This window comes from Oreochromis niloticus, linkage group LG20, assembly GCF_001858045.2.
Source record: "Oreochromis niloticus isolate F11D_XX linkage group LG20, O_niloticus_UMD_NMBU, whole genome shotgun sequence".
In the NCBI taxonomy this organism is placed as follows: domain Eukaryota; kingdom Metazoa; phylum Chordata; class Actinopteri; order Cichliformes; family Cichlidae; genus Oreochromis; species Oreochromis niloticus.
The window spans coordinates 9,568,672-9,594,801 of record NC_031984.2 but is presented as its reverse complement, the minus strand read 5'-3'; the positions used below and the strand labels follow the sequence as shown (position 1 = coordinate 9,594,801).

The following is a 26,130-nucleotide window of genomic DNA, read 5'->3' as shown; positions in this document are numbered from 1 at the left end:
ACTTGGTGGGATTAATAAGTCACGGGGCTCTGGCACAAAAAATACGCTCCAACTGACCGACTCACCCAACCATTTGCTTACTGTGTAAGGTGCATCTATTAGAGACCTGAAACTGATGTTTATGTAAAAACAAAAATAAATGATTAAATATAGAAAAGGATGGTCAGGTGACTGGCTTACTTCCAGAGCTCTTTTTCCAGTTGTGTTGTGTTGCAGTTGATTGTTATAAAAAAAAAAAAAATTATCTGTTTATGTGTCAAGATGATTATGACTGCTGGAGCCTGTGAATCAAACTCTTAGTGAATCAACTGATGATTGTTAGACCGTCACTGTAGACAGTCTTACAATCAATCATCAGTGTTGTCTGGGTTCAGCTGATGAGCATATTTCTCTTTCTCAGTATATTTATAATATAACATAAATGCTATAAGAGTCAAAGCATTTACCCTTTTGACTGGTCAAATCAAAAATGCAGGTTACTGATGACTGCTTCACCTTGCTTTCCATTTAGCAAGAAGCCATTTCTTTATTTTTAAGCTAAGGAGTCTCTTATCAAAGAGAGAATACACAGACTGTTTGGAAAGGGAGTTGACCAGTAACTTTGCACAGAGAGACTCATTAAAGAGTTGCAGTATAAAGAAGAAGTTAAACAAATTCACAAACTTGATACTAAGAAAACGAATGCAACTTAACATGATGTCAGAGTAATAATAGTAATAATAATAATAATGATACATTTTATTTGAAAGCGCCTTTCAGAACACTCAAGGACACTGTACACAGCAGAATAATAAAAGCAACATATAAGCAAGCAGTTTACACAATCAGAAAAGCATAAGACATAAAACAAATTTAAAATAGCAGAGTGGGATTATATGGGGTTATATGGGATAATATATTTTGAACAAGTGAGTTTTGAGTCTGGACTTAAAGCGAGAGAAGGAAGTGATATTTCTTAAATCAGGAGGCAGGGAATTGCAGAGTCGAGGAGCAGAGCAGCTGAAGGCCCTGCTCCCCATAGTGCAAGACGGGGGGAGGGGACAGAGAGAGAAAGAGAAGAAGAAGATCTGAGACACCGAGATGGGATGGCGATCTGAACCAGATCAGATTGATATGGAGGGGAGAGATGATGAATAGCCTTAAATATATACAAGAGTATTTTGAAATTGATGCGATATTTGACCGGGAGCCAATGAAGCTGCTGCAGGACAGGAGTGATGTGATGGATAGAAGGGGTCCTGGTGATAATACGGGCAGCAGAGTTCTGGACTCGTTAGAGCTTATGGATGGATTTTTGAGTGAGACCAAAAAGAAGTGAATTACAGTAATCAATCCAGGAAGTAACAAGGCTGTGAACAAGAATGGCAGTGGCATGTGGAGTGAGAAAAGGACGGACACGATTAATTTCGCGCAATTGAGGTGAAATCGAAATATCGATTTTTTTTTTCTCGATTTATCAGCATAAACTTGATGGTCTTAGGGAAAAAATACCACTTCCTTTCTCAAGTGAGAGCTGTGCGTTCACAGCCTGACTGAAACTGAACTGTTAAGGAGGAACAGAGAATCACAACAGGCCATTTGTATGACTCAACTGAGCAACTGATCTTCACTGAATAAATTCAGATCCTCCAAGTGAAGACATCCTGTTTTCAAGGATTAAAAGACAATAAGTCTGTGAACTAAGAACATCAAAGAGGCTGGGACCTTCCTCTGAATTCACAAGGTTCCTTTCAGGTAGTCCAGTCCACACACAGTCCATTCATGCTAGGTTAACTGGATGTGAGGTAAATAAAGTGCATAATATGTAGAACAAAGCACAGTATAGTCAAATGAATGTATGACTATATGGTCAAATGTGGCCACTTCATACTACAGTATAAAGCATTTTGAGTAGTCAGAAAGTCTAGAAAAGACTATAAATGTCAGTTCACGCCATTTTTGTGTTATTTTAATTGTATGGCAAAATTAATCAATGCCCACGATACCATAGAACCCATCAGTGTAATTCTGTAGTTCACTGGTGGCTTTGTAAAAAACAAAATTGGATAAAGATAGAGCTCAGAGGAAAACATATCAAGCTGCAAGACCCGTTTGTAGAAAACATTATTATATTATTCATCTCTATAGTAGAAAAGAGGAATACAAAGGTTGCCTAATCATAGTTTTAAAGTAATTTCCAATACTAGCATTGTAATACTTTTACACTAGACTAATACTTCAGCTGCTGTCAGAGTGGTTTGGTTTTACTGCATGAAACACTGTCAGCTATGAAAATTTAAAATTCATTTTCACTGCGTTCCTAAACAGCACTAAAAGTAAATATTTATATAAACCATAAATAAGAATTTGGGGTTAATTAAGGGTGATTTGGACAGCCTGTTAATGTCCTGCTATTACAATACAAAACAAAAAAAATAAATGTATTAAGGACGATGACTCATTTGAAAGAAGTCAAGTGAATTTTAATGACACCTGACGATTGCATTCAATTGATGATTTCTTCACAGGGAAAAAAAGTCGTTTGTGTACCGACTATAGTTTCCCTTAAAAAAATAAATAAATTTAATGACCGAGCACAAATTATTATTGATTAAAAATTATATATTGGAAATACTTTAAATATTGTTAGAATTAATATTTGGAGCCTTAGTATCAGAGCCTTCTTGCCTAGTAAACAAAAATCATTGGTTAAAATTTAGGTCTTTTATCTTAAAATCTGGGAGTTTTAGAAATATAATAATTTGTTATAATCTTTGGCTGCCATACATAAATTGTCTATGAAATATCATTCCCTCACATACTAAATTATGATTTCTACAGGCATCCAAATCTGCTGTCAAAGACCAAACATCCAAATATCTTAGGGACTTCCATCCATCATGCTACATTAACTTTAGCTACACTCCTGAGATTCCACATTAATAAATCAAGGAAAACTTACATTTTTTTCCTATTTCTTTTTGTTTATTTTATTTTGCAATTCATAATAAATGTATTTTTTCCTTTGTTTTTCAATATTTTGACAAGCTGTGAGGAGGGAAATTTTTTATTAAACCTGACGAACTGAGATGGAATTACCCTCATCTATTTGATGTGGAAAGGTCATATCATGTCCTCCTGAGAACTGAGGAAATCTTTCGGTTTAACTCTTTTGTCCACTACAGAGGACATAATGAATAGACTGGGTCTCAAAAGGATATGATCATATCATATTCTGAAAATGTAACCTAAGCCAAAAACTTTTTGGACTTACTTTTTGGACAAACTTTTTTATTTATCATTGGCTTAGACTAGGTTAAGTACTTTTTTGTACAGTTCTATTCATACTTAGTTTATAGAGTTTTTTGCTCATAATAGTTCAAGTCATCATGTTGTTATCATTAGGAATTTGAACTCAATTTTCATTTCTTTACTATCAAAACAACGCTCTTACCAATAGACGTGTGACTAGGTATTTGTCATGTCATGGCTTCCATCCTCACTTTAGAAAGACCCACTGTTATCATTTGTACCCTACTGTAACCCAGAATAGGGGATAGATTATTACCTTATAAAACCACCTGAGAAATGGCCGATCAACATGCTAATAATTGAAGTTGCAATGGGCATGGTACATTACTAAAAAATAAATAAATAAATAATTAAAATTAATGAATAATAAAAGAAGGCTTCTTCTTACAGATTTTCTGATATGCGCTAGAAATTGAATTAAATTCTCATTGTTGTTGTTTTAGTGATTGTTTGGTGTTCCTTTTAAGATGCTGTGGGTCACATCAACATGGTCCATTGTCCCGTATTTTGCCTGTGTATTGTTTATTTGATAAATGAGAGAAGGTACTTTTGGCTGCTTTCTTGGCCCAGACGCTAGCTTGTGACCCCCTGGGGATTTTTAGCAAATGTGTTATTCACTACACCAGCAAGTGTTATTATTTTATTATAAGTCACATTGGTCCAGTATGGCTGTAGCTAGCATGAATCCTGAAAAGCGGGTTAGAATATCTCATCTCACAACATTCAACCAGTCCATGAACATTTTTGTCATTTGATCCAGCGTCTGCACTTATGTTGACCCACTGATATAGAGTCTAGAGAATACTAGCACTAGCAATATTAGCATGGGTGATAATTACTTGGTTTGGATGATCTAATATCACGTTCCTAAAATAGAAATGATGATAAAATAGCTTTACTGGTTTCATCATATTCACGTTACTCACTTATGTAATATATCTGATTAAAACTAGCTTGTGTCATTTTCCTCAGTCTCTCTCTCCTTAACCACTACAACATGTCATGTCACACCGATGAGAACATTATAGTGACTCCACAGCTTGGGCTTAACAAAAATGTTCCATTATCAATCATCAGACAAGAAAACCAAACCTAGTATTAGTGTCCTTTTCAACCTTATGTTCCCTAAATTCACCCCATTTGTTGATTGTTATTGTGAGCGCTATTGTTAATCTGCAGTGGATATTGTGCTGAATATTTAGATTAGAGCATATACACTCACAACACACTTTATTAGTACACCTTGCTAATACTGAGTCAGAGCCCCTTTTGATTCAGAACTGCTGTCTTCGTGACTGAGATTCAAAAAGTGGCTGGAAACATTCACAGATTTTAATCCATAATGACAGGATAGCTTAATGTAGTTGCTGCAGATTTATCCGCTGCATATCCATGATTTGAACCTTCTATTTCACCACATTCCAAAGGTGCTTTACTGGACTGAGTTCTGGTGACTGTGGAAGCATTTTCAATGCAGTAAATCCTGCTGGAAGCAGCCATCAGAAGATGGGTACACTATGATGATAAAGGGGTGGACATGGTCAGCAACACAGAACTCATTCAGAGTGTGTTTAAATGATGCTCATTTTGTACTAAGGAGCCCCGCACACCATTACACTACAACCACCCTGAACTGCTCATACTTATTTAGTTATTTACCCTAAATTTTGACCTCTGCAATCGATCTGAATGCTCCAGTAGAAATTGAGACTCAGACCAGGAAAACCTTTTCCAATCTTTTATCGTCCAATTTTGGTGAGCCAGTGTCCAGGAGGCAGCAGGTAACAAGATCCTAAACAAAACGAAAAATAGTCATGAGGGGAACTGACTGGCAGACAAACAGTATGACATGAGAAGAAAGTGTACAAAAGTACACACAAGGAAATCAAGGAAAGTGGATGCTGGAGGGCGACTAGACATGGCTAAAACTAATTACACAAGACAATAAAGGTCAAACTGAACACAAGGCACATTAAAACATGACTATCAAAGTAAAACAGGAAAATGGATACAGGGATCTTAACTATATACAGGAAACACAAGGGGGACAGGATAAACTACAAGAAGAAATACAACACTAACAAACTGCTACCATGGGGAGAAAAACAAGACGGCAAATCTAACAGAGCTCAAACTGCAGGAGTATATAATTAACAAACAACTTACAAAAGAGGTAAAACAAACGCTCTGCAATAATAGGCAATAAAAGGCAAAATAATAATTCTGAATAATTATAGGAAGGCAAACTTAAGAAACCAACTGAAGATATTTAATAACAAACAGAACGTGAAAGTTTAAAAACCACAAAACTGGGTAACATGACAAAGTGGTTATCTGAGTCACTGTTACATTCCTCTCAGCTTAAAGGAGCCTGACCGCTATCCTTTAACTTCTGGCATCAAGAAGGAATTTACCCACAGAGCTGCTGCTGACTGGATATTTTCTGTTTTTCAGACCATTCTGTAAACCCTTAAGATGACTGTGTGTGATAATTCCAGTAGATCAGCAGCTCTGGGAATACACAAGCCTGTCTGGCACCACATCAAAGTCCTTCACCTTACCTTTCTTCTGCATTCTGATGCTCTGGTCGTCTTGACCTACATGCTTAAATACACACCGTTGGTGCCGTGTGATTCTTAATTACGTTTTTGTGTTAAGAAGCAGTGGAACAGTTGTACCTAATGAAGTGCCCGGTGAGTGAGTAAGTGTATAAAGGTTTTGTTTTTTGTTTTTTTTTGTCCATGTGCGTTCCTGAAAGATGATCTGAAAGCTTCTGCATGCCTGCACCCACCCTGATATCTAGGTAGTTATATGGGAATTAACAGTAGCACTAAACTGTGGACAACACATTCACTGGGGCATCTCGGGAATTTCTTGGACAGCTGATCTTTAGTGTACCTCTCACAGTTTTCCCCTTTCACCTGTTTACCTGGCGTTGTTGAGGACAGGGCTGGAGTTTTGACAGAGGAACCAGTCCAGATCAAGCGAAGGCGGGGTTAAAGAAGACAAAACAAGGAATTTCCTGGTGAGCTACGACAACACAGGAAGGTAAAGTTTTCTCCGGTGAAATGTAGCGCTTTAGATCTAGAAATACCACACGGGCCAGATTTATTTCTCACCGCACGACGGAAGCGGTTTACGTCCTCTGTGCTTACGTATCGTGTGAAACAGTTAATTGTAATCAAAGTACATTTAAACTGGCTTTAGCTTATCAACCTGTAGGTAGCATCTGTTAGCTAGCTCGCGAACGTCATGTGACTCGTATTTAGTTAAATAATGAACTAGAAAAGTCTGAGCAGTTTCTGAAAGGTGTTCTTGTGGTATATTTAACACTGTTTGAGTCTAAAGAGCCTGAAAGTTGCGGTGAGACGGCTGAATGTTGGCCGATTGATGTTGGGGACGGCTAAAAGAGGAAGCGCGTGTTTTGGTAACCAGAAGAACTCAGTCGGGTGGAGTCATTTTTCCCCTAGCCTCAACATGCTAGTTGTGTTGACCACATCTAGCATGATAAGCCTTTGGTGCATGCGCTTTGGTTCATCTACTTTGAGAGGAAGCGTGTATTTTGGCAACCAAAACAAAATTCATAATAAGTCATTTTTCCCCCTAAGCACTTTTTCCCAAAGCCTCATCATGCTAGTTATGTTGACCACATCTAGCATGATAAGGCTTTGGTGCATCTACTGTGAGAGGAAGCGTGTATTTTGGCCACCAAAACAAAATTCATAATAAGTCAATTTTTCCCCCAGCGCTTTTTCCCAAACCCTCATCATGCTAGTTGAGGCTTTGGGGATTGTGTGCATTTGAAACTGTGATGCCTGCATGACTTTGAGTCATCTGCTCCAACAAAGTGCTGTGTTTGCAATGTGACATTTGCTCTGAACTTCTTTAATCTAAATTTTAAGTACCCCTGCAGAACATGTTTTAAGTTGCACAAGAAAACCCACTCTGGAAACTAACTGGAAGTTAACGAGATTGTAAACAAAAGGCAAATTGTTACACTTGACTGAATTGTCAAAGGGTTATTCCATCTCAAATGCTCACTTTTTTGTAATAGTTCTTTGTTCAATCATCTCTGATTTGAGATTGAGATCTAAGGCAGTGTTTGAACATGGATATATAAAAAAATAAGACAAAGGTTTGAAATGCTCACTCACCTCTCTTACCTTGAATTAAGATCTCTGATTTGATTAAATACATTTAAATATCAAGTAGTCCTGCAAAGTCCCACATGAATAAAAAACCAGTTTGCAAAAGTTAAGTAGGGAGAACTTCTGAATGGTATGCATTTGAATTTCACAATAATGCAAAATAAAACATGTAGAATACTTTTTAGCATATAATTCAAAATCACAGAAATGAAGACAATGCTATTTTCATTCAACTGTCATCATTGAGCAGTTTTATTGCAATTCTTGCAGCACTTATTCCAGCAGTCCCTGCTTGCCTGTGGCAGTCATATTAGGGTTAAGGTCTTCTACTAAGTTGTTCCATGTGGACATGGCAGTGGCCTTGCAAGATTACTAATGTGAAATGAATTAGTAATTTTCATTACTCTTAGTTGTTTTCCTATTTTTTTTTTATGTACAAAAAAATTACATTAGGACTTGTTGAGTTTTAATACCAAATTAAATATCCTGATTCAGTTTTATGGTAGGAGAGATTCATGTTCAAACATTGCTCAGGTTTGAAAGTCTGAGTATGCTAAAAGCGTGTTAACGAGCCATTTTTCAAAAAAGTGCATTAGCTGGCTTTGTAGAAGAAGGAAAGTTCTGGGGGATTTTTTTCCCTACCAGCACACATTGTATAGCAGGTTATTAATAATCTGTCACATCTGAACTTGAATTTGAGCCAGACATTGGCCAGGTTGGCTGATACTAGAAGTCAGTGGAGAACAGCTTGAACTGTTATGAAGGCAACAATAATGCAAAAAACAAGTTACTACAACAACCAGGAAAACAGACAAAGACACGCTGTGGAAGGGAGCCGGAGATTATTGATAACGAATAATTAAACGCAGGGAAATGTTGCTGGTGTTTTGGTGTGGGGGTGTTTTCATGCCACATTTCGGTTGATTTGTACCAACTGATATGGTGGCCCTGAAAGGTCAGATGCACTGCAACCTAAGAAAACACCAGTGAATAGCAAATTGCTGCAAAAGCACACAAAAATACAACAAAAGTTGAATAAAGCACAACAGAAATTAAAATTAAAAAATAAATAAATCATAAAACACAAGTGTTTTGAGGAAGACAATAAAATGACAGAACAGTTTTGAGATTGAATTCCAGTGCGTTTTCTGTGCTTGCATAGAATTTCTCTATTCGCTGATGTTTTCTTAAGTTGCGTTGCATTTGACCTCTCAGGGTCACTGTAAACAGAGCATCATTCAAATGACATAAGCAACCTTGATAAGGATAAGCAGAGGAGATTGTACCCCTCTTCTGATAGCTGTTTCCAGCAGGATAAAGTGCCACGTCACAAAGCTAAAAAGAATCTCAAACTGGTTTTTTGAAAATGACAAAGTTCACTGTACTCAAATGGCCTCCAGAGCGTTTCCTCAATGCAAACACCACCTTTGGGATGTGGTGAAAATAGAGATTAACATAATGGAAATGCACCCGACAAATCTGCAGCAACTGCATGAAGCTGCACGTAGGTATGGACTCAGATTATTAGACCCAGTAGGACCCAGTATTACCCAGTATTAGAATAGAATAGAATAATCCTTTAATTGTCCCACAAGGGGAAATTTCGTTGTAACAGCAGCCAAAAAGACACATATACAAACAAACAGTACACAGGACACAGAACAGAAACATACACAATTTTTCTTACATATTTACATTAAGGACAATGGTTACTATATACAGAGAGTACTGTACAGTTATTAAATAAAATAAAAACAACTACAGATAAGAGGCAAACCAGGTTGTAGTGCAAATCGGTTGATTAACTTATTGCAGTTACAGCGCAGATGTAAACATCTATGATTGTTGGGAGCAGTTCTGATTGTACAGTCTGACAGCTGCAGGGAGGAAGGACCTGCGGAAACGCTCCTTCATGCATCTAGGATGCAGCAGTCTGTCACTGAAGGAGCTCTGCAGTTCAGCAACATTTACATGCATGGGGTGGGAGACTCTGTCCATCAGAGATGTTATTTTGGCCAGAGTCCTTCTGTCTCCCACCACCTGCACTGGGTCCAGGGTGCATCCCAGAACAGAGCTGGCCTTCCTGATGAGTTTATCCAACCTCTTCCTCTCAGCTGCCGATAAACCGCTGCTCCAACATACCACACTGCTGTGGGAGGGGTCATTGGAGGGCTGGGTGTTTGATCAAACCTATTAAAATATTTATTTAGGTCATTCACCCACCCCAAGTCTCCTGCAGCCTGGGGGGTTGGTTTTTGTCCTGAGATTGTCTTCAAGCTGTTCCAAACCCCTCTGATGTTGTCCTGTTGCAGCTGCTCTTCCATCTTCCTCCTGTAGTTTTCCTTTCCTTGCCTTATCTTCCATTTCAGCTTCTTCTGAACAACTCTCAGCTCCTGTTTGTCTCCAGATCTAAAGACTCTCTTCTTCTCCTTGAGGAGAGCCTTAATTTCAGGATTTAGCCATGGCTTGTTGTTAGAAAAACACCGTACCTTTTTGATGGGTATGGTGTTGTCCACACAGAAATTCATGTAATCCGTAATGCAGTCTGTGATGCTGTTGAGGTCATCCTCCATTAGGACCCAGTATTAAAAAGTTGTGCCTAATAAAGTGAATGGTACATGAATAAAGTGAAACCAAGTGAAGGGTTTTTGTATGTGGATAGTTCATATAATGTGAGCATTTTCAGGACTTACATTTTACAGCTGAAACAAAGAAGAACATTTGGATGATGGTGAATGTGTAATTTGTTTGTAGTGGTCTATCTTGTTTCAGATCAGATTGGGCTGTATAGGGGCCATAAACTACTGCTTGAAATTTAGACTTCAAGAAAGAGGGACTCCCCCAATTAAATGCCTCCCACAGGGGGGATTTCTACACTTAGGTGGGTTAGAGCCAGTTCTAGATATAATACAACCTGAAGAAGACGGATTTCAGAGGTTTCAACTGATAACCAATAACCTGAAGCTTGTGGGTTTGAGTCATTGTTAAGATATTGGGTCTCTGAGTTGACCGAAAAACTTTTTTACCAATGCTACTGTAAGTGAGCTTACTTACTTCCAGTAAAAGGAAATAATTAATGAGTGTCCACTACAAGAAAATAATTTCACAGAACATCTCTTCAAAGGCAGGGGGGAAAAGTGTTAATAAGATAAGTAGATAAGCTTCTTTACACATTATTAGGCTGTTCTTGTTCTTCTTGTTCTTCAATGCCATAAGTAACTTTTATGTGAAAAGTTTATACTTGTTACCTGTATGAGGCTGACTGCGTTTAATGTTATTAGATTCAAGGAATTGTGTGGGGGATTTTCCCACATTATAAGTGCTATATTTGCAAGATTACGCACACAGTTTGCACAGTCCTGCACTGATGAACTAAAATTAATTTGATAGCCCTGCTTCTTTTCATATGAATGAAATGAGTAGCTAACATGAGAGAAAACATTTTCCATGAAAAAATATGGACCCAGTCCTGACCCCTCAAAATCAGCGAAATATCTTTGTAAAATAAGCATATTTAATGAAAGTATTTAAAACGGAAATTTGTTTCTGAGTCACAGACCCTTGGATTACATAACGGAGGGTAAAAATTTTGTAACTTCCTTTTAGCTGCAGAGCTATCAGGATCTTCACGTTATTGTTGTCTATATGAAAGGTACAGAAAGCAAAACTCAGGTATGAATAATGTACTGAGCTTGAGTATAAAGGTTGTAGTCACTGCTGTAATGTAAAACTTTTTAAACCTTTTGTTGCATAAATGGATACCTTTGTTGCTAATTGGCATGTTGATGTGAAGATAATAATTACATTCGGTATCCCAAATATCGACCAAAACATTAAACAAAATCTATAATAAAATAGCATAAATAAAGTAAACTAGCTGAAAAAAATAAATGCAATATGATGAGCTCAAAAATATAAAAATGACCTAAGAGAAAAAAGCTCTGTAAAATATAATAAAGGAGATAAATGAATGAAAATCTAAATAAAATAATAAAACGCAACGTAAAAAGATGATTCGCACTGCAGCAACAAAACAAAAAGCAACTAAAATTAACAACTGTTATAAAATTACTACTGTTTAAATTGTCCAAGTTTTGTGCTTGCTTACGTCTCGTTAGAAGCTGGAACTTTAGACTCATTGTGGGGTTAAATGTTTACGTTTGAGTGCTTCTGAAACGTGTTTTGTTTTTTTTTAATTTACATTTTCTTTTCTAGATGAATGTGGGCGTCGCTCACAGCGAGGTAAACCCCAACACGCGGGTGATGAACAGCAGAGGGATATGGCTCACCTATCTGCTGCTCACTGTCGTGTTGCACATCGTCCTGCTCAGCATCCCTTTCTTCACTGTCCCGCTGGTCTGGACACTAACGAACGTCATCCACAATCTGGTCAGTAAAGCCTAAACAGTTCATTTTTCTTTTTTTTTCATGAGTCTAGTTTCAATTTTTATTTCAGTAAACTAAAATTTTTTTCCACACTTAGTTTTAGTTTTTACCTTTCAGCCATAAAAGGTTGATGGGCTGTTGTTGTCACGCTGCCGGGTAGGCAGGCAGCGTGGACACGTCTGTGAATGTGATAACTCCAGAGCAAGGCAACATAGGAGCTTCAAATTGATGGTGTAGCTACTAAAAATCTCTGACAAGTTCAAATCTCAGTGACCTCAACCTAAAGGTCAGAGATCAAGTTTCCTGAGAATCTTCTGAACATGATAACTCTACGACAAGTCGACATAGGATTTTCAAATTGATACCATAGTTGTCTAAGAGATGAGATAAGATAAAACTTTATTAATCCCTCGGGTGGGTTCCTCTGGGAAATTCGGTTTCCAAAAGCACAGCACCGACAGAAGTTACAGAACGTGAGCAGAATATTATATATATACACATATATAAATACAGAGACATATATAAATAAAATATACGAAAGGGATAAATAGAATAAATAGGAATAAGAATACAAGGGAATTGCACATTTCAAGTATTGAAGTCTATTGCACCGTTGACTATTAACAAAAAGTATTGCACAAAAAGTATTGCACAGTGGAGTGAAGAGGCACTACAGCTTAGTTGTTCCCCCCTCCTTTGTCCTCCTGTTTCCCCTCCCTCTCCCACTACTAGGAGTGTGAGCGTTATCACTGGCAGTTGCTAGTATTTGTAGTCTAGTTTTAACTGTAATAAATGTGTCCAAACACAAGGACCATGCACATTTACAAAAACACCCAGAAATTGATGCATAAATCCACACACAGCAGGTGACAGGTATAGATACAGATAATATCAGAATCTAATCTGATTAATTCATAATTTAGCTTCTATATTTTGTGAGATAATAAAAACATCACAATGTTAAACAATGCTATTTCACTAAACTGACAAATAGGTCACAGTAAAACCTTTCGGTATATGACGTCGAAGACAGTGGACACTTGCATATTTAATCAGCTTTTCTTCAATTTTATCATGACTTGTGCTGACATGTTTTTTGTGTGGCACCCCCGCATCACAATATTCCCTGATGCTGGGATGTTATTCCATTTTACATGCTGAAAGGTGGCTTTGTCTCTTTTACTGTGGGATGTGTATGTCATAAAATATCTGTTTCTGTTTTCAGGTGAAAAGAAACTGAAATTGTGGTCACGCTTTCATTTGCATTTAATCTGCAGATCAGCAAACAGCACTACTTTCCTTAACACCCCCCTCCCTAAATATCGGTAAAGCATGCTGGTGTCCAGAGTTAATGAGAAAAGTACAACTTTGTGAAGTACCATAATCTTGGTTGTTCATAACAGTGCTAAACAGTTTATCAGAAGTCGTCTACTTCAGAGATAACATTTTTTGATTTTGATATGCTAAATCCAAATCGTGTACAGTTGTTATTTTTTTTAGTTTTTCACCAATTTGCTGCTTAGATGAGTTTTACTTATAAATTGTAAGCTTATGTCTTCTCATCTGTTTATAGTTTTATATATTAATACAGTTATGTCCATAATTTGTTGAGTCAAGACCCAGTTTTTGTAGTTTTCTCCGTACACCATCACAGTGGATTTGAACTGAAACAGTGATTGAATTGCAGACTTTCTGGGGTTCTAGAAAACTGCATTAGCTGTTTAGGAATTGTTGCAATTTTTATACATAGTTTGTGGATGTCTCCGCAACAAAACCAAGTTATTCATCCCTGTAAAGCCCGAACCATTAATCACTTGCCAGAATATTCAATCATTTTGAAACTGGAGTATTTATTGATTCTTCTGAGAAATTAAAACAAAGTTGAATCTAAATGTGCATAATGAGTTTTAATTTGGATATTTTTTACTACACCTGATATTTTCCGATCCCTGTAGGATTATCCATCACACTGATGATGTGTGATGGATAAAGAGATACCAAAGAATTCAAATATGATGCACTCTGCATTACAGGGTTAAGAGTGTAGGGGATCAATAAAAGAAAGTATTTACTAAGTACTAAGTTTACATGCATTTCGCTGGTGCAATTTCCATTATTTACAGTACTTTATACAGCGTATTGTGAAAGAAAACTAAAACAAATTACTTGTAAGATATTTTATATCTAATTTTTTAATATGCTTTAAGAAAACATGTTACTTTACTGTGTGGCATTGGATTTCCTGCTACTAGAAAAGTCAAATCTAAAGTCAGAGTGGAAGTTGAAGGGTCAAATTTCAATGTCACATTTGAAATCTGTATAAGAGCACAACTTCATCAACCTTGGATGAATAGTTTAGGAATAGTGACCAACTGGTCTAAGAGGCAAGCAGGTAGCATATCATTTAAAACTGGAGCCAACCAATGTAAAGCATCATTTTCATTTCCAGTGACTAAAAATTAGCGAACATTGGCAATTGTTTCAGAATCATTTTGGCTTTACATCACTATGATTGAAAAGCTAAAAAACTAGCTGAATCACTGCTGTTGTTGAAAGTGTATTAGTCGTTGTTTTAATATCTCAGGGAAGCACTGCTTTTCAAAAAATAAAACCACAGTTGCAGTGCACATCAGACAAAATGTATGTTGTTTTTTTTCCCACGGTTTATACCTTCAGTGTGGTTTGCACCTGGGGGAGGTAATTTTGCTCTCCACAATACTGCTCTTACATGTCAGAGCTGGGAAAATTTGTTGGGTCACTTCCAGGGTTAATGAAAACATCAGCTCTCCGGGCAGTGACTGAAATGTCTCCTTGATTCGTAGTTGCACTTGAACTTGCTTGGAGTATTACTTGTTGTTCCCCCTGATAATGTTTGTGGATGACTGTTGTTATGTCTCCTCTACAGGTGATGTACCTGTTTCTGCACACAGTGAAGGGCACTCCCTTTGAAACACCAGACCAAGGCAAAGCCCGTCTGCTCACACACTGGGAACAGATGGATTACGGCGTCCAGTTCACGTCTTCACGTAAATTTCTTACCATCTCACCAATTGTTCTGTAAGTACATACACTGTTCACAACAGAACGTCACAGATAGCTTACAGTTTCACTTTCATTATGATGAGTCATTTAACATGTAAAGATCACACAACTGCTGTCTGTTATTTGACAACAATTTAGGCTTTTAAGCGCTTTTTAAAGGATTCATTAACAGTGATCAGCCAACAGAAATAGAAATATCAGCCCAAATAGCATCTGGCTACCCCAAGAATTATCCGTTGCCCTTATTGGTGGCTGCAAAGTTAAACTTTGTTATGTTCTTTAGCCAACATGAGTCCTACATGTGTTTGTGTAAAGTAATTGCATTAAAAAGCAGTCTGCTTTTATAATAAATAAAAGATTTGGCAGTTTAATAGCTCTCCAAAGAGTAAAAGTAAAAAAGTACACCAGTTTCAATATAATTTTGACCGCAGTTGAGCAAATGAGTAGTGAAAGCAAACAAATCTGTCGACTCACTGTTAAATTCTCTATTTTATTCTGTGACTTTGTTTTTTTTTTTCCTTTTGGATTTTGAAACCATAGCTAGGGACACTCGGGAAAAACAATTTGCATGTATTCATTCATGCTAACCACCGCTACTGAGGTTCAGTGAAATTAAGAGGAAAAGGTCTGAGGTGATAGACGTAGGCCGGTGATTCCCAAAGTGTGGGCTGTGAAGGCATGGACGATAGGGCACGAGAGGTCATTTATAATAAATGCAAAGAGTTTTTTCAATATATATACAATAAATTTAAAGGTTTAAAAGATTTAAGTTTTATTTGATTTTTGTTGTTTTTAATGTTTGTTTATCCCAATAATCCCATTGAGACTCAAGAGAAATGAATTCAGAAAACTGCAAGAGTTTTATATGATTTTATAGTAGAGTTCAAACTTGTATGATCCCCTTTTATAGGTTGAATCCAATGATAATTCTTTTGGCTTTGGTTCCAGAAGTTTCTGTTAGAATTTTCTTTTTGTTTTCGGATTTGTAATTTTGTTTAAAATTGTTGTGATGAATATGAGTTTCTGGGATTGAGGTTGGCCAGAAACTGAAAAACTAAAGTCAAATATTCTCACCTGCAACCTGAACTTTCTGTGCGTCATGTACTTTTCTTTTATCATGTATTTATGTGTTATAATGCTGAAGAATTCATGTTGATGCTGATGCTTTCTCTCTCTCTCTCTCTTTCTTTACAGATATATTCTTGCAAGTTTCTACACAAAATACGATCGTACGCATTTCCTCATCAACACGTGCTCGCTCCTTAGCGTCCTCCTCCCAAAGCTGCCTCAGTTTCATGGAGTACGGATATTTGGGATCAACAAGTACTGACAGAACACTGGATTTTAACCATCAACACTGGACTGTTTCAATTTTAGAGGCTGCAAAAGAAGGAAATCTGTTTAAATGGTCTGAACATGTACACATTGTTTGGAGTATTACATGAAAGTTGCTTGCAGCCTGGTGAAAGTAAATGCACTGCTGCTGTTTCATCAAAGTAAACGATGACATTCCCGATGTAAAGGCCAGACATGTTTGCTCTTGTCTTGGAGAAAGAGCATATTTATAACTGCACTGCTTTCACATGTAGCTTTTCTACAGATGTTGGTTGTTGTCATGAATGTAAATGAATATTTTTGATTCATGTCGCAAATGGCACTTGAAAGTTTTCTTTTTCTTAATTTACTATGAAGGATTAACATGCAGCATGCATTTACATGCCCATAATAATAAAAAATAAACATTTTGCCATGATAAACATAATCATGTAATGTTTGATTCAACAGCAGGGTGTCTGTTATCTTTATTTGACAGAATCTAGTGGGAAAAGTGCAAAATCCCATTGTACAGAGGTGTGCAGGAATCAAATCCTGCCAAAAATTCTATTATAAATGATCAATTGTAGGTCAGTGTACAAGCTCCGGGGAAATCCAGACACTTTACATGAAGCAGCCATGAGGGGGCCATCACAGAGTTTGCAATATGCTCATATATCCAAGGGATTCTCCCCCTTCCGCATGCACCGTGGTCGCGTTTGCATTGCAGTGAGGTTTCCCTGTTTGTGACGCTTTTTGGGGAAGTTGCAAAAGAAAAAGGAGCGACGTGTGAATGTGATTACACTGCCAAACAGTGCCTGGGAAACACATGCAAATAATGCCAGCTGTTTCAAACAAGTTGTGTAATCGAGTGTAATCATTTGCAAAAGTGGTATTTGGGTTGTTCCCTGTCTTCAAATGCTGTGAGGACAGACGTATAATGTAAAGAAGCCAGAGATGGAATGCACAGGGCAGTCGGGTTTAAATGTCAAAATGTCCCCAGTACATCAGATATGGCTCACTGAAACTAGAGAGTGGGAGAGAAAGAATGAATACAATGTTTTAGCTCTAACGTATACTTAAAGCTGCCTGATTGAAGATAACACTGTGTGGCTTTAACAGCAAATTAGGTCCACTGCAGTTTTTCCCTGTTCTGTTTCCACTTTCAGTTTATTGTGAACTTAGTAAAACCTTGAGAAGATACATACCGTATATTTAAACCCTTGACTCAACATTGCAAATGTAATGCGAGTGTTTGCCAGTCATGACTGGATTACATAGAAGGTTGTGTGGCACGATATGTCGGAAGTAATGCGAAGATATGAGAAAGGTCGCACATTCTTACGTTACAGCTGAGTTGTGGTTTCTTTGAAGTTAAGGTCATATTTTAACAGATTTAAAGATGTCCCTTTAAACAGGAACACCAGCGAAAATCATTTGAAACATGCATGTTTCAAAGTGAAAATACTGTTTTGCTTGTTTTGTTTCTAGATAAGTGAGGAACAACAGAAGATATCGTGCCTAAAGTACATTTGAATCTGCATACTGGACAAATGAATCACTCAACAGAAATGACCAAAACACAGTTTCTGCAAATGCTGTTTGATTCAAATCACTCCTTTGTTGTCTGCAAAGTGGGTTTGCCGCTATGACAGGAGTTACCAAAAGAAGCATCAATGATTTACAGATAGAATCTACTTATCCGATTCAGGGTGGCGGAGGGGCTGGAGCCCATTCCAGCTACCCACAGAGCAAAAGGTGTGCTACAACCTGGGCAGGTCGCCAGCCTGCTGCGGGGCTAACAGAGGGACAGACAACCATCTACACATTCATAATCAGTGGTGGTGTTAGGTTAACTAGTGTTAACCCAACACCACTAACTGCATGTCTTTGGACTGTGGGAGGAAGCTGGAGTACGGGGACAACATGCAAACTCCACACAGAAAAGCCCCGGCCAGATGCAATCCACCACCTGATTTTATTCTCATAAAAATGATCCGATCGTTAGTAAATCAGTTGTTAAACCCGTTGAAATGTGACCTGGTTCTCAAAAAGAAGCAAGACAGAATTGGGCTCTGACATCAAGTTGGTGGAAAAGAAGTTTTTATTAAAACAAGCAGGTCCTCTTAAAAAATTCCCATGCTAATTTCATGACTTCGGTGAAGTCATGGCATTTTGACCAGACCACCAAACAAACCTGGCACCAACACAGCACCTGCTGTGACCAAATTCAAACCTGGCGAAATGTGGGTTCCATCCTAAAAGGCGTCAAGGTAGAACTGGCTCTGTACCAGGTGATAGAGCTGGTAGAAAGGCCACCTACTAAACAAAAGTGAATAGAAGTAAACCAAGAAAGACAGTAGACCAAAAATAATTAATCAAGAATTATAATCCACACTCACACCATATAACTGAATGCCTACATTATGCCTGCTTTTTTTTAAAAGGCCGCTTTATTCCCCTGCAGGTGACCCCAAAACCTTGTAACATCTAGTCACTGCTAGATGACTAAAATTAAAATTTTACATTCACAGGTATCTGGCATTAGGGAAATACACAATTTTCCCTTTTATAGGCCTGTTTGACCGGGGGCTTTACCTACATGTGGTAATATGTCATTAATGATGACACATCATGTATTGGTGTGATGGAAGGATTGCTCAGTCGCAACAGAACAAAAAATATTTTTTTTGCCCTTTTATATGATAAATAAGTATTGTTATTGCTGTACTCATTTTCTTCCAGCCAGAACGTTTCCCCTCGAATTCTTCCTCCCACCGATGCCAGATGCTGCTAATAAGAGTTCATTGCATCCTTGAACTTCTCTCTCTGATACTACAGAGTCTTTACTCTGCAAAAATAAAGCTGCTTGGCAACCGGCACTAAACAAGAAAAATAAATTTTTTTTGCATCAAAGGCATATGATGAAGCCATGCTGACATTTACAAAACCTCAAGCCCTCTCAGTGACACCATCACACCTTTTAGAGTTCAAATACATATATATATATATCTTTATTCAAATTACTTGTGGACACTTCTATTGATGGCTTTTCGTTAAAATGAATGAAATTGGTGAAATTAAAAAATGAATCTCTTTCTCTTCCCAAGCAGAAAATTAGAGTAATAACTGGTAATAGTCATCTACAAGCATAATCTCATTACAGTCCACAGCAGAAAATCCAATTACAGCCAAAGGCTGTAAACAAAACATGTTTAGAAAACTAAAAACTTTTCTGGGCCACAACTCAGCACAAAGAAACCTGCAAGTCTCAGCTTTCACTGTCTTTAAACCTCTCAACAGAAATCTTAATTCCCTGAAATAAAGAAAAAGTGTGATTTTAGTGCACATTCTTTGACAGTACTTTGTTTACTTTGCCTGTGGCAATACAAAACGGCTCATTATCCTGGAATTCAGGGATGCCGCTAACCCCGCCCCCAAAGAAGCCATTTAAAAGTCAGTCTGGACGGACCTGGAGAGCTGATCTCCCATCACCTTTCTGAAAGGCAGTATTAAGTGTTTTTGTTTCCAACACTGCGCCGTCTCACTCTGGTTTCGTCACAGGTACAATATCGTCGTCATCTTCGTCGTCCGTATCAAAGAGTTCATCCTCAAAGAAAGATCCTCCAAAACCGTATTCCTGGGCGTGGATGGACACCTCGTTAGACATCAAGTGCGGGGAGCCTTCGACAAAATCAGCAAACCTGTGGGTAAGCATGACGACATCATGAACCAAAACATGCTGCAATGTTTAGTCTTTGTTATACATGCCTCTCACACATACTAACTAGTTATCCCTTATTAATTCCAACCTCCTATTTCTGACCTGTTGCCAGTTAACCTAATTAGTTGCAAAATCTTTTTTAGTACCACTTACTTTTCCAGCCTTTTCTTGCCTCATCCCAACTTTCTTGAGACATGCATTTTATTTCATGAAATACTGAAATGTCCCAGATACTAAAATGTTTAACTACGTTTTTCCATGCTCTGTAAATACAATAATGGTTTATAATCATCGCATTCAGATCTTTATTCATTTATTTATTTACATTTTACACAGGACACGCTCCCAATGTACCTTGTATTTAAATCCTTGACTCAACATTGCAAGTGTAAGTAGTGTAGTGTAAGTGTTTGCCAGTCATGACTGGATTACATAGAAAGTTTTGTGGCACGATATGTCGGAAGTAATGTGAAGATATGAGAAATGTCGCACATTCTTACTGAAGTTTAGCTCATTTAATCGATTTAAAGACGTCCCTTTAGACAGAAAAACCAATGAAGATCATTTGACAGATAGGTGTTTCAAAGTGAAAATACTGTTTTGCTTCTAGATAAGTGAGGAAAAACAAAAGATATCATTCATAAAGTGCATTTGAATATGCATACTGGGAAAATGAATCACTCAGCAGAAACCATTACCTAAAGCAGTTTCTGCAAATGCTGTTTGATTCAAATCATTACTTTGGTGTCTGTAAAGTGGGTTTTTCAAATGTTCTTCCCCCAGGTTTGTTGTTTAAAACATTATTGCACACGCAGTGCAGAAAAGGCTTACTGATAAATGAGTCGAAATGGAAAGTTCTTATATTATATTGATTTTAGCAATATTTGTAATCTTTCTGGCATAAAGTAGCAATTTTGATGGTTGTCATTTATCCAGACAAGTAGCCTAAAACTTGTGACATAAGCTGATTTATTGCAGTCATTGTATTGCAGATATTCATTTCAGATTTTAGAAATATACTAAAATTTGGTTACAGCAATTTACTGTTTGTAATTAAGGGGTATTATAAACACCGTGTCCAAAGCAGTCAGCTATTGGTGATCAATATTGTTTAGAATCTCTCATTAGTTTTGTATTGAAGATTTCAGAAAGTTGCAAGGCAATAATAAAAATGAAAACTTAAGATAAATTCTTTTATTAGAAACATAACAGAATCATAAAACAATTAGCAGATACGATGGTCCTCTCTTTATTTTAAGATTAGGGTAAAATTAAGCCAAAATTGACTTAATTGTCAAAAAAGACATATGTATGAGCATAAAACCCACCTTTTCGGAGACTGAAGTCTAGACACTGTCTTCCATGGGCTGAACTCTGGGCTGTTACAGTATTTCCGCAGCTCCTCCAGAGCCCGCCGAGTCTCTTCCTCAGCTTCCTTTTGATACTCCTCCTCAGTCAGCAGGCGTCGTGGCTGTGGCTTCCAGTGGATATACCGCTTGATTTTTCTGCAAAAGAGTAGATACATGACTTAAATAAATCCATATTATATGAACTTAATATGAGTATTGTTCTTTATTCTACCACAATCACACTATCACTACTTTTAGGTTCAGCAGTTCACAGAAAATCATTTACAGTGTTAAGAACATGCAATAAAAAAGTGTTTATTCTGTGAAACTAAGTGTGTGTTTACCACACAAGTCACATTATACTGCCTGAGGAACACTGATCCACAGTACACTGTGCTCTTACGCCACCTTGTGTCAGCAAAATGCATACCTCCATGCAGCAACCAGCAGATAGACTGGGTACTCCAGGTTTTTGGTAAACAAAGCAGCTACAATGATAGCGAAGGCAACTTGTTGAATCTGAATTCCTAAATAAACCAGGAGCAGACCAAAGAGCTGCAGGGTCCACGACAGGATGTTAATGCTCTTCTCATCAACCAGAGGGCCGTAACGGTAACACACAGCAAAACTGATGAATCCCACAATTGCTACATAACCTGCCAAAAAAAAGAAGAAAAAAAAAGAAGAGAGAGACAGAGAGAGAGAAATGTTTTTACACTGCATTAAAAAGTTAAATCACTGCAAAATTATGTACCAAATGCCTGTATGCTTTACTTTTAGAACAAAGCTTTACAGTTATAGCCATTTTTATTCAAATTCCCATTTTCAGACACTCAAAAGTAATTGGATTATTGACCAAGCAAACAGTTTCATGGCCAAGTCAAGCCTAAGTTTTAACTGTTTAGTGTTCGCCATTTCAATCACATAGTGATTGTTTGCTTTAAAATCAAACAGTCACTGATTTTGCAGCTGCAAAATGATGAAATACTGGCAGCCACTAGTGCAACCCCTCAGCCTCATAGTAGATACAAATATTTCCAAATCCTGCGGATTGCCCCGTTTAGCACGTTGACGCTGTCCAGCCCCATGCACGGGGCGATCCGTGGTAACTCGTTAACGGGGATTTGCCGCGTTAATGCAGTTATGGTGTTAACGTCATTTTAACAAGATTAATGCTGACAGCACAATTTATTTATTTATTTTTTTTAAATATCAGGATAATTACTTTGGTCCTTGGTTATCAGCTAGTCACAATCTGTCCATGAAGAGTCTGTACCTAATGCCACATGCCAGTGCTCTCGGAGAATAACGCTGAGGTTCCTGAACACAAGCTGGATTGCGTACACAGAGAATGACCAGCCTCCAACTATCAACACATAAAAGGGGCTTTTCTGTGTGAAGGAACAAACACAAATGGTATAAATATCAAACACTAAATTAGAGATATTCAATAATTAAAAAACTGGGATTTTGGATAAAAATTAAATACTTTACCTTTGGTAAAAAGCGTGCCAGAATGAAAAAGAGGATTATGAGAGAGGCAATCATGCCAGTGCTCATACCGGCAGAGTAGAAGAAAGCCTGACTCCTTCATACAGGTGGTGAAAAAAATATACCAATTACTATGATAAACCTAAAATACCTGAAAATGAAACTTTAGTCCGTGAGAAAAAATTACCTGCTGAGTGAGTCTGCAAAGAAAAACAGCAATGCTCCAGCGAGGAATAGCAAGAATAGATATATATCAAACTCTGCAATAAAGAATAAAGAACAGTAAAACAGCCATATTTTAACTGCCAATAACCAGCAAATTTGTTTTATTCCACACCCCCATCCCACTTACTGCGAATGGGTTTGACAGTGTATTGCGCATTCCCAGTAGGCTCGACCTTGAAGCATGTCTTCTTGGTGAACAGGCTGATGTTAATAACAGTCTCATTGTGCTTCTCTCGCAGCAGGCTCTGGAACCAGCCCCAAAAACTGAAGCGATCGAGCTCCTGCAGTTCCTCCTCACCTTCCACAGTGTCCACCTTAAACACCTCTGAACTCCACACTTTGACCTGTCATATATTGGTAATATTATATCACTCACAAGTTTAATACAGAGGTTCTTTTCAACTGACTGTCAAGCTTTAAACAACATTTGCAGTATGTTAGATTAGATTACATTAGACCACTAACATAGCCAAACTTTCTAAGATAGAAAGAAAGTGAAGAAAAAGAAACACATGATTTCATTATTTTACAACTGAGTATAACCAGTTTTGGGCTAGCAGATTCACATACCTGAATTCTTGTCCATGTCTGCCTCCAGGTTGGCGATACAGTGTTTCTGTAACAAAACCGGTTGGATCCTGACATGACATAGTCCTCACCATCCCGCAGATTAGTTATTTCGTGTTCTTTACCTGGGATACATGCCAATAAATAGTAAGACTGCAACTATCATTTTACCTTATAAGCAATATTGTTTGTGCAAGAATAACCTTTGACCTGAACACGTTTGAACTCTCACTGTTTATAGCATTTACAGTATAAAACAAGCATTCTAAAAAAATGTTGTAGTGTCTTTAAATCCCCAAAAAAGACAAAAACCTGCAACTATATCGGTTTACACCTAATTTTTCACACTGCTATGGCCTAATATGGTCCAAACTTAAGATGGGAATCTTTAAAAAGTGGTCACAAATTTCGTGATGACTGTAAACATTTCAAATTATATGGTAACATAATGAGTGAAAAACATTATCTCAGCCACATCTGTGAGCAGAGAAGCCCCACCCACCTCCTGTTTAAACATTCCTTTTGTAATAAGCCACCAATCAAAACAAAGCTAGGTAAAACAAAAGGTGGTGAAAGGTTGGGTTTTTTTAACCTTTGGGGGGTGGGGGGGTGGGGGGGGATTTGTGACAGTTGACACATATAAAGACGATTTAAAAATCTTACTCAAAAATATCTCTAATGATCAAAAATGGTGCACAAACATACTGTCACCATTTGTGGTGAGGTAAACTGGTATGATGTGACTTGTCTTGTATATAATACACACAACAGCAAAGGACAGGACTTAGAGTAAAGTAAGCAAAACTGCAGGACTTCCTGATAACTTGATTCCAGCTCCCAGTTGTATGACTGTTATGCCCAAAGATATCTCTCTCTCTCTCTCTCTCTAAAAATACTCCAGCAGCTCAATTGCATTTGTGCAAGTAATGCAAGCTAAAACTTTATTATGCATTTTGTTTAAACCCCCTATTATTGGGGGAAGAGCTTCTGTCAGCTTGCCACACCATGGACATGCTGACAGAAGTGTGCCAATGTGTCCTGAAGTGAACTGAAGATAAACCAAGGCCGAGTAGAAGCCAAAATAGAGACTATAAGGTCTTTTTTGTGTAAAACTATAATGTAAGATTAATCATTAAAATAATTCGGGATGGCAGGGTACACAACATAGTTGCCCTTTAATTTTTTTTTTTAAAAAAAGAGTACTGAGTTACCCATGTATGGGTGAGACTTTTTATTTTATTATTTTATTATTATTAATGTATTTCTTTGGGGGGTGGTAGGGATGCTCTATGTGTTCTCACACTATTGCATTATCCATTAGTTATGTTACAAAATAAAGGAAATGGTTAGTAGTTTAATAATGGAGACAAAACTCAATATTTAAACGATAAACATGACAAAAAATATTCAATTTTTCTCAGGAAATATTTCAGTTTCGGGACAGAATTAATCGTAGGTTGCATTTACCTTAAATTATAAGCTAAGCATGCCAGTTGTTTACATTAAGGAACAATATACAAATATACTGCAACCTCTTTTCGGGCAATTTTATACATGTTTTAAGACAGGTTTCTAGGGTTTCGGTTCTACAAATTTACACCTAACACATCTGAAAGAGCGAAATAAATAGTATTTAGTCTAATTTATGATTTATACGAACACACAACCAGAGCCAGGAAATAATCGAGATGTAAGAATTTTTGAAAGGGCCACCAATGTTCACCATACAATAACCTTTCTGCGGTCTCACTGACTCAAAAACTGAACACAAGCTAACAATAATTAGCCTGAGCAAAACCAGTTTGAAATATGCACCCATGGAACTCGAGGTGTTTGTTTCTACTTCATAAGACAGCTTCTTACCCGTATCCTGTTGTGAGATTTGAGGTAACCAAATAAGGAGCACCGCAAGAACCATTAATCTAGCATTTGCTGAGATAAAACCGTTTATAATTTTCATGCATCCCGCCATGATAATTCCACTGTACCCCGCCTCTAACGTCTTCTCCCTCCCCTTCCGTCTCCGGAGAACTCGGTTGAAGTGCAGGCCAATCAGCCAATCACAATGTTACACTGGGTCGTTCGTCATCGTTTTTAAGAGTACGTCTCTTTATCTTCCTGAAATCCAGAAGAAAAATTGTTTTGATAGTTAGATTTTCATTTTCTAGATAAACCATTTAAGTATTATGTTCCAAAGTAACACAATACTTAAAATACCTATCCTTGCAAAATATTTCACTGAAGATGTCATTCAAGTTCATATGCATGTGAAAGCAGATGAGCAAATACACAAAAATCAGAAATCCACTAGAACTGCCCTGTACAGCTCGGGGTAAAGAAGGCTTTGATTAAAAGATAGAATTGTGTTATTGCTACTCAGTATATTCTTAAGTCTACGGGACAATTTACATTCATTGTTTCAGGTTGAAGTTCGACATTGGTGAAGTAAGTAAATATGCAGAAAGATATGAGGGCTGCTAAAGGGGAAAGCTGCTGAGAAAAACTCAACATTAACAGCACAGTGACGACTTCCACTGAACTTCCGTGAACTTCCACTTAAGTTCAGTAATGTCAAACAAATGTTGCCCTCTTG

The 26,130-nt window shown here is 37.4% G+C and overlaps 2 protein-coding genes and 1 long non-coding RNA gene across 5 annotated transcripts; 1 reads left to right on the top strand and 2 right to left on the bottom strand.

Annotated features, from left to right (window-relative positions):
• Window positions 1-1,932: 1,932 nt before the first annotated feature.
• On the bottom strand, window positions 1,933-6,350 carry LOC112843323 (uncharacterized). Its single transcript, XR_003215611.1, has 3 exons — window positions 6,221-6,350; window positions 4,951-5,083; window positions 1,933-4,806 (listed from the first exon to the last, which is right to left on the bottom strand). It is a non-coding gene; the product is annotated as an uncharacterized LOC112843323 (long non-coding RNA).
• On the top strand, window positions 6,196-16,649 carry ormdl2 (ORMDL sphingolipid biosynthesis regulator 2). The gene is made up of 4 exons (XM_003438907.5): window positions 6,196-6,339; window positions 11,655-11,828; window positions 14,731-14,882; window positions 16,062-16,649. Exons 2-4 carry the CDS (start codon window positions 11,655-11,657, stop codon window positions 16,195-16,197), a joined length of 462 nt encoding a protein of 153 aa, XP_003438955.1. The 5' UTR covers window positions 6,196-6,339; the 3' UTR covers window positions 16,198-16,649.
• Window positions 16,650-18,267: 1,618 nt separating this feature from the next.
• nemp1 (nuclear envelope integral membrane protein 1) lies at window positions 18,268-25,580 on the bottom strand. 3 transcript variants are annotated; one of them, XR_265767.4, is made up of 10 exons: window positions 25,401-25,580; window positions 23,541-23,662; window positions 23,098-23,314; window positions 22,933-23,005; window positions 22,749-22,842; window positions 22,531-22,645; window positions 21,685-21,910; window positions 21,234-21,410; window positions 19,654-19,885; window positions 18,268-18,503 (listed from the first exon to the last, which is right to left on the bottom strand). XR_265767.4 is itself a non-coding variant. In XM_005448458.4 (9 exons), the coding sequence occupies exons 1-9, from the start codon at window positions 25,507-25,509 to the stop codon at window positions 19,726-19,728; spliced, it is 1,293 nt and encodes a 430-aa protein (XP_005448515.1). In that variant the 5' UTR covers window positions 25,510-25,579; the 3' UTR covers window positions 18,268-19,725. The 3 variants fall into 3 exon arrangements, 1 of the variants encoding a protein (XP_005448515.1); XR_265768.4 differs by having other exon boundaries at window positions 18,268-18,500; XM_005448458.4 differs by having other exon boundaries at window positions 18,268-19,885; window positions 25,401-25,579.
• Window positions 25,581-26,130: the final 550 nt, after the last annotated feature.

What these genes read in the sequence shown, in the direction of transcription:
- nemp1 (XM_005448458.4), bottom strand. Translation starts at nt 25,509, where the DNA reads ATGGCGGGATGCATGAAAATTATAAACGGTTTTATCTCAGCAAATGCT. An exon ending in GCACTGGCATGTGGCATTAG is followed by an intron (nt 21,911 to 22,530) that starts GTACAGACTCTT and finishes TTTTTTTGGCAG; the next exon opens with GTTATGTAGCAATTGTGGGA. An exon ending in CTGCTGGTTGCTGCATGGAG is followed by an intron (nt 21,411 to 21,684) that starts GTATGCATTTTG and finishes ACTCTTTTGCAG; the next exon opens with AAAAATCAAGCGGTATATCC.
- ormdl2 (XM_003438907.5), top strand. Translation starts at nt 11,655, where the DNA reads ATGAATGTGGGCGTCGCTCACAGCGAGGTAAACCCCAACACGCGGGTG. An exon ending in CGAACGTCATCCACAATCTG is followed by an intron (nt 11,829 to 14,730) that starts GTCAGTAAAGCC and finishes TCTCCTCTACAG; the next exon opens with GTGATGTACCTGTTTCTGCA. An exon ending in ACCATCTCACCAATTGTTCT is followed by an intron (nt 14,883 to 16,061) that starts GTAAGTACATAC and finishes CTTTCTTTACAG; the next exon opens with ATATATTCTTGCAAGTTTCT.